This window comes from Puntigrus tetrazona, unplaced genomic scaffold (assembly GCF_018831695.1).
Source record: "Puntigrus tetrazona isolate hp1 unplaced genomic scaffold, ASM1883169v1 S000000283, whole genome shotgun sequence".
NCBI classification, from domain to species: domain Eukaryota; kingdom Metazoa; phylum Chordata; class Actinopteri; order Cypriniformes; family Cyprinidae; genus Puntigrus; species Puntigrus tetrazona.
In genome coordinates this window covers 480,001-488,045 of record NW_025047944.1, presented here as the reverse complement: position 1 = coordinate 488,045, position 8,045 = coordinate 480,001, and the positions used below count along the sequence as shown (strand labels likewise).

Genomic DNA, 8,045 nt, shown 5'->3' with positions numbered 1-8,045 from the left:
GCACTATATCATGTTGTTCCAGTCCTATCTGACTTTCTATCATCCATGGATCACAGGAAAACATGCTTCCATTTACATACAATGCAAGTTAAAATTGGAAAGAGGACAAAACACCATAAAAGCAGCATGAAAGGCTTCTATATGAATTGTGCGCAGTCTTTTGAAGTCGTAAAATATCCTCGTATTGTATGAAAGTCTTGCAGAATCACTGTACATCAAAAGAGTTGAACATCTACTTCAATTTATTTGGTCAGTAAAATCAATGCATCACCTTTATTTCAAATGAAATCTCTCTCACACACACACACACACACACACACACACACTCTCATGAGCATTCGGCGAAAGCAAGTCAAAGGTGAATGATTTTGATTAAAATCACTGTATTAAATCAAAAACACATCCCACCTATCAGTGCATAAGTACATCTGTAATACGGTGAATAAAAATATGATATTTTTAGTTTATTGCATATTTATTACAGTTAAAAGTGCTCATATCTACTGTGTGCTGTATTAGTATTGTACGTAGATTATAGCGTTCATGTTAGCTAATTCAAATATGACTGTAACAAAAAAAGAAAATCTCCTATAATTGCTTTAAATTACACAAAAAACGGTTTCAAATCTTAGTGAGCGGCCCATCTAGACAGCGTTTCAAGCTATCATACACATCCTGCCTTCATTTGGCCAAAAATGTCAAAGCAGCATCACACGCAACCTTGGCTGAGAAAACAATCCCATAACGCACCGCAAACTCTAATTGTGTCTCTTAAAGGGACAGTTCGCCCTAAAATGCCGTCGTCATTTACTTCCAAAACATCTCCCGAGAACAAAATAAAATGCTTTAAAGAATGCGGTTTACCAAACAGCCATCGGTTTCCATAACATGAAAAAAAATAATAAAATGACTACGGTCAACTGTTTGGTTATTGTTTGTTCGATAGAACTGTATTTTTTAGCCGAACTGTCCCTTTAAGAGGCGGTAAAGGCAGCTCACTAAACTTTGGAACAAAGCTAAAGCGTGTCCTGTAGAGATCAGGTGAAGTTTTCTGCATGTTTTAGTCGTCATCCGGGGTCAGAGGTCACGTATGATAAAAACTGCTCATAAGGCAATGATGCTTACATTCAAAAACGTCATTTAGCTAGTGAAGAGGAAGCACTACATAAACGAAAAGAAGCTCTTATTGCATGGCATTGCTTGTTATAAAGGCAAGTGAACTTTCTTATTGCACATTCCTGCTCTTTTCAGTGCATCGTTCTAAACAAACTCCATAATCCTTCCCGTCTCCGCAAGCGCTTTCCGTCAATCGAGTCTCCTCGAGCATTTCTTTCTGTCATGAATGCGTCACGTTGTGCAATGGGTTGTGAGCTAGGTTGCGTGTTGATTTTATTTCTAATTCCTTCGTGCACCAGTCGAACGTATGAAAAGTGTGGACGGCTCACTGGATTCCCACCAGTTCAGTGATGGGTGGAGCAAACACCATCAGCTCCTGATATCTGTGGAAGAACAGACTCAGACGAGAGACGTAACTGTCCTCTTGATACGGCAGCTTCTTCTCCTTCAGGTACTGAGACACGATGGGCTTCACCTGACGCAATAAACACATGCACATTCACAGTTATGTATATTTATATGCCATATTGTCTTTATTGATTGGTGCATTTTTTATAATCTACTTTAAATAATGTGGCTTCATTAGTTTATTCGTTTTTTTGTGAGCGAATGATGTTGTTAATTTACATTTGCCGTACGCTGGTTCATTAATTTATTCCTTTTTTTAAATGTATTGTTACTTTTAATTACTGTTACAATTACTGTTAATTTTTTTATGCTTCATATAAATGAAATTAAATACATTCTGCAATTTATATTGTTACTTTGTTTATCTTACAATTTAATCTAATGATATATATATATATATATATATATATATATATATATATATATATATTTACTTTTACTTTTATAGTAATACAAATTATATATATAATATAATTTCTGTTTTACTTTTAATTAATTTTTACTTTTTATAATATATATATATATATATATATATATATATATATATATATATATATATATTTTTTTTTTTTTTTTTATATATATCATCCTTATCTATGAATATTTTCTATTGAATTAATCTTGTTTGACAGATCTTTTTATATCTTAAATAAATTGTAAAATTAATTAACTTATTAATTAAATTATTACCTTTTATTAATTTTATTATTAATACTTTTTGTTAATTTAATTTACTATATATTTAATTAATACTATATATTTATTTCTTGAAATGATAAATAACAATATAAATAATACACATAGAATGAATGAATATAAATGATGATAAAAACATAATAAAACATAATAAATGCAATTGTTTAAATTAAATTCTATTAGTTATATATTAAAATGTATTATAAATTAATTGAATGTAATTAACATGACCATTTAGGGAAAAACTTAAAATAATTTCATCTAATAATTTACTTTAAATGTTAGTTTATTTGATTAAATTATATTGCATTATTTACATGATTTCATAAGTGAGTTTTTGGAGCCTGTTCCCTGTCCGTGAGCTGTGCTTTGAACACACACACCTTCAGGCACATGTTGTCAGACAGGAACGGGAAGAGGTGATGCTCCACGTGACAGTTGATGAGGGAGTGACCGAAGGTCCAGTCGAGCAGCGGGTTTCTGGGAAGGTTCAGGACTCCGTGAGTCATCTGGTAGATGCGTTTGGGCCGGTTAGTGGCAGAAAACATTGGCAGGCCGATGTGCTGCGAAAGCAGAGGCACAGAAACCAGCTCAAAAACTCCATCACAAGTATTAAACGCCGAAAGAACACACGAGCTTCGACCTTTCGCTCAGTGTGCGTTTGATCTTTAAGCGAGATGATATGTGTTCAGCGACCCGAGAGACGCCACCGCCGCCCCAGGAGGCCCGCGCCGGTCCGAACCGATGGAAACGCACAAGACAATAGCGCATACATCTATCTCGCACACTAACAAACACACCAGCGGCGCGGCATTCTCTCCTAAACAAAGATCTCACGCGTCGCTGTGGGTCTCAGCTTTAACCCAGCACAAAATACCTCAGAGGATCAGCACAGCACAAAAGTACAGTCTCCCTTCGCTCCGCCTGGGAAAAGCACGCGTGAATTGCTCGCTTGACTTTTTTTTTCTGCCGATGAACCCCGTGAACCTCCGCGGGCAGGAGAGGAGAACAAAGCCGTATTGAGCGGGTCTCGCGGGAAAGGATGGAGGGACACACAAAGACAGGGATGGATTGATGCAGATTCAGCCGAAGAGCTTGGAAAGTTCACTCACAATGATTGCTCTTATGAGCTCGAGAGGGACGACAGAGTAAGGGAGTGTTACTGTACGGCCAGCTGTTAGTGGATGAAGCTCAAAAACAGAGTAATGCAGATGCAAGTGATTCATTAACTATTCATTAACTAGCACTAGCACGCATAAACACCTATATGTTCTGAAGATAAGTAGCGTGCATTTATATCATCTGAGCATGCAAATACAACAACAGCATACAAAACAACTGCTTTCGCTTGCATGCGCAAACTGCTACATTTTAGATTTTGTGGAGAAATGTAAATAATGTAATTCATATTCACTGAAAATAACTGCATTTTTATGTTTTCTAAAAATATGCGGTATACACATAATTTATTCGATTTTTTCTGAGCATGCAAAAGCCGCTCAGAAAAAAAATCTCATAAATTATATTTTTTGAAGATAGGTGGCATTAATAATTAAATGTATATTTTCTGAGCGTGCATTTTTTTTTTTTTTTTTTTTTTTCTGAAGAAAAGTGGTGTTGTTTTACTTTTTGGTGTTAATTATTTTATTTAGATTCTTGAGCATGCAAAACAAATATATTTTCATATTTGCTATATTTTATAACAATATGCTTTCTAAAGAGAGGCGATATAAATAATTGGATTGCTATATTTTCTGAGCATGCAAAAACAACTACAGCATGCTGTGGTTTTATATTTTTTGAAGATAAGCAGGTCATTTAAGTATGCAATTTAATTAGGATTTTCTGAGCGTGCAAAAACAACAATTTTCTCTTACTGCAGATAATCAGTGTAAATAAGCGATGCTCTGGTAGTATCTCAAACTACTGTGCAAAGCATGCAAATCAAACACATACATATGCAGGTACATATACATGTTTTTCTGCATTTGATCTCACCTGAAAGATGTTGACGTGTATGTAGGGCAGGGAGAACATGGCCCTGCACAGAAGCATGACCAGCAGAGCAGAGCTGCACAACAGACCTGACACACACCTGAGCAGGTAATACTGAGAGAAGAAGCCCAGACACACACACAGCACGGTGCGCAGGATCTGGAGCGGAGACTGACCCTTCAGCTGACCTGAAAACACACGACAGAACACGCTACACAATGTAAAGGCGTGCACATATTCACCAGCTCAGAGGTAGACGAACTCGGCTGAAAGTGCGTGCAGCCGCTGTTACTCAGAACATTGCACAAAACGGAAAGCTGTCTCACCGATGGCGACGATGGGTGTGATGACGGGGACGGCCAGCGGCGCGACGAACAGATAGACGGATCGAGGCAGGAAGGGGATCTTCCAGGTGCTGGAGTCTCCCAGACCGATCACATTGGTGTGAGCATGATGCATCTTCACGTGAGCCTGGACGCCGGCCCTCGCCGAGAACGAGCCGCACACCTGAGAGACCGCACAGTTTTTGGGCTTCAAAGCATCGAAAACAATACAGAATTGTGCACCATTTCTAGCTGACTTACAAAATGCAAATAAATAAGTGTCTTTGATCATGTGACCCTTTCAGATGACCAAACGTTCAAGTGCAAGATGCTTTCTGGAACATCTCAAATCATGTACGATTTTAATTTAATGTGATTATTTAATTTTATTTAAATAGCAAAACACTAATTTGCATTAAATATTTAAATTAATTTAAATTGTTTATATATATATATATATATATATATATATATATATATAAAAAAAAAAAATATAATATATATATATATATATATATATATATATATATATATATATATACACACTGTAAAATGTATTAAAATAATAAATGTAATATTTTAAATTACTGAATATTTTGTTATTTTAGTTAAATAATTGCAAATCATTTTATAAAATATTATACAGTTCTAGTAAACCTAAAAATATTAGTGATGTAAATATTACATTAATATTATATTTTTGTAAATATATTACATTTTAAACTAAATACAAGTCAGATGTGATTCAGATGCTTTTTTTTTATTTCTGTAGCTCCTGGGCTCCTGTCATTAAAGCAAAATGAATCTGAACAAATACTAAGAACATTTGATTCTAAACATAAATTGCAATAAAAATGACGTTAGAATACTGTACACATGCGTACAGTCTGTTGCCATGGAGCATGATTAACATTATAACCCTTTTACATTCTTGAGAGGATGGAAATCCTCTTAATCCATGAAGTTAATTCGGTGAGAATTAATCAGCTAAATTCTTTCCATACTTGTTGCAGAGAATTAGCTGCATGCAAAACACACCTTCCTTAAACACCAGTACAAAGAGTCCCACAATACAGGGAATAAGGTGAAAATCATTCTTTATAATATATGGCAAATTCATTTCAAACGACAGATTTCCCATATATTTACGCTGTTTAATAATTTCACGGCGGCAGCTGATCTCACTTCGATGAAGAAGACGGCCCAGAAGTTGGCCCAGGCCGGAGACTCGCTGAGCGCGCTGTGACTGGCCAGGTGCGTGCCTTTCACGGTGATGACGGCGTGAGCCACGCCCATTATCAGCACACCTGACAGGAAGTAGAGCGGCTGAGAGGAAGACAGCAACAGGAAGCCTGCAGACACAAGAACGACGTCGCTGTAGTTTTTTACAAAAGCAATTCGGCAGCTGTGGTTGCCAGAATAATCTTGTACCAAACAAACCCGGAAACACATTTACGGCCCCAAACCGTACATTTTACAGTAATTTACAAACAAGACAATTTGTACGTTAACCGGTAAATTCAGCAATGCGTTAAAATCGGTTTTGTACCCTTAAAATACTACAACCACCAAACAGAAATGACACTTAAATAATGCAATAGACATTCATTAAACAACAGAACATTTCACATAAAGCCCAAATGCACAAAACTGATTAAAAGAAAACTATTAAAAAGCAGGATTATTTAGGTAAAATCCTTTAAAATGTAGAGCGTCAAGCAGGGAATTCTGGGAATATGAGTTTTTTCTGTATACAGGAACTTATTGTTAACCTATTCCGTTTGACAGATTGTTATACAGAAAGGATTTCTGTGTTTATTAAAACATAATCAAATAACATGTGAACGAAACGAAATTGCAAAAATGTGCACTTTAACATTTTTCAGACCCCCAAAGCGAAACGGACATGTAAACAAACGGCCAAAACACATAAAAAGATTGAGCTTTTTTTTTTTTTTTTTTTTTTTTAAGTAGATTTTGGTTGCACTTTATTTCAAGGTGTCCTTGTTACATGAGTACTGACTAATAATAATTAACTACATGTGCTTAAAATACAGCTAAGGTTAGGAATAGCATTAGTTTAGGGTTACTTAAATATAATTATGCATAACAACTTGTTATTAAAATAGTGAGCACATGTAACAAGATAAACCTAAAATAAAGTTTTACATTTACATTTTTTTAAAAATAAAGTTAAATAAAAGTAAAATGAGTTTTGTATTTATAGAATAGGAGTGAATTCTGAATTCATGTTTAATTTGGTGTCTATTTAAAACTTTATTATATATTTTAGATATATTTTATCAGGTCATAGTTATATTTATTATACTGTTTTTGGGGATTATTATGTATTATTTGCAATATTTGGAAATATTTAGTGATTGTTCCTTTATCCAATACAAATTTCACTCATAAGAAACGTAAGCTTGCAAATACTATGATCACAAATTTATTATGAAAACATATTTCAACCAAGTATCATGCAGTTCATGCATTTGTAAAAGTACGCTATGCAGTGCCCTGTTGTTTTGGCTAGTGTACTAGAGCAATACTTTTTTTTTAATAATAATTTCGCCGCTTTGACCTCCATCATTGTTGGTTTCTCCCTGAAAGACGAGTCAGAGCCGCAGGAAACTGGATCTGCCCAATGGGAGGGAAGAACCCGGATCGAACCGGTTGCTATGACGACCACCGCCACAGTAGAGCCTGGGTAATTTGGGTATTAAAGCGGTAGGTCGCCCCAAAAGTGAAAATCCCGTCGTCATTTCCTCACAAGTGTCTTCTGTTTAAGATACTTTGAAAAATGCTGGCAACTAAACAGTTTACGGTTCTCTTTTTTCCATCCTGTGGAAGTCAGTGACGAGCAACTGCTTTATAGAAAGAAATTCAGAGAGGTCTGGAACAAGCGAGTAAATAAATAAAGACGGATTTATCCCTTTAACTGTGGCTGAAAGCTGAAAAGCTTACTAAATAAAGAAAGCGGGTGGTTTGGACTCAAAGTCAAAGAACGTTTGGCACGAAACTGATCTTTGGGTTTCTGTGTCATTGTTAAAGCAAAGTTTAACCCAATAACCGTCTGACACACAGTCACACCCCTGCAGGACTAAACCAGTCAACAATCACTTTTTAATGCACATTATCTAAAACACGGCGTAGAAATGACATTACACACCTTCACATCTCTCCAATGACAGGTTGAAATGAAAACACTCACAACATAGAAACACTACAAATTTTTTTTGTCTAAAGTGACAACGGATACAAACTTGTTCTCAGCTGTTGATATTAATTCCCCCACACACCATAACTATTTATAAAAACTTACTTATATAGTAAATAAAGGTTAACCGGCAAATAAATAAATAAATGGAGATTACTGAATTATTTTTAAGTTTAAAAGTTATTTGAATGTTTTTACTTAAACACTGTGCTTCAAATAGTTATAATTGTAATTGTGATTATTACATAAAAGTTTTGTGCCTTTCCATGCATATGCACCCATGACAT

General features: G+C 35.3%; 1 protein-coding gene across 1 annotated transcript in view; it reads right to left on the bottom strand.

The window, feature by feature from the left end:
• Positions 1–8,045, bottom strand: part of fads6 (fatty acid desaturase 6) — an 8,785-nt gene continuing 740 nt past the window's right edge. Inside the window, exons 2-6 of the mRNA XM_043231238.1 lie at positions 5,724–5,890; positions 4,542–4,722; positions 4,219–4,403; positions 2,604–2,783; positions 1–1,591 (exon numbers count right to left, since the gene is read on the bottom strand). Of these exons, the coding sequence (XP_043087173.1) occupies positions 1,442–1,591; positions 2,604–2,783; positions 4,219–4,403; positions 4,542–4,722; positions 5,724–5,890 (863 nt within the window). The 3' untranslated portion in view covers positions 1–1,441. The remainder of the gene's footprint in view (positions 1,592–2,603; positions 2,784–4,218; positions 4,404–4,541; positions 4,723–5,723; positions 5,891–8,045) is intronic.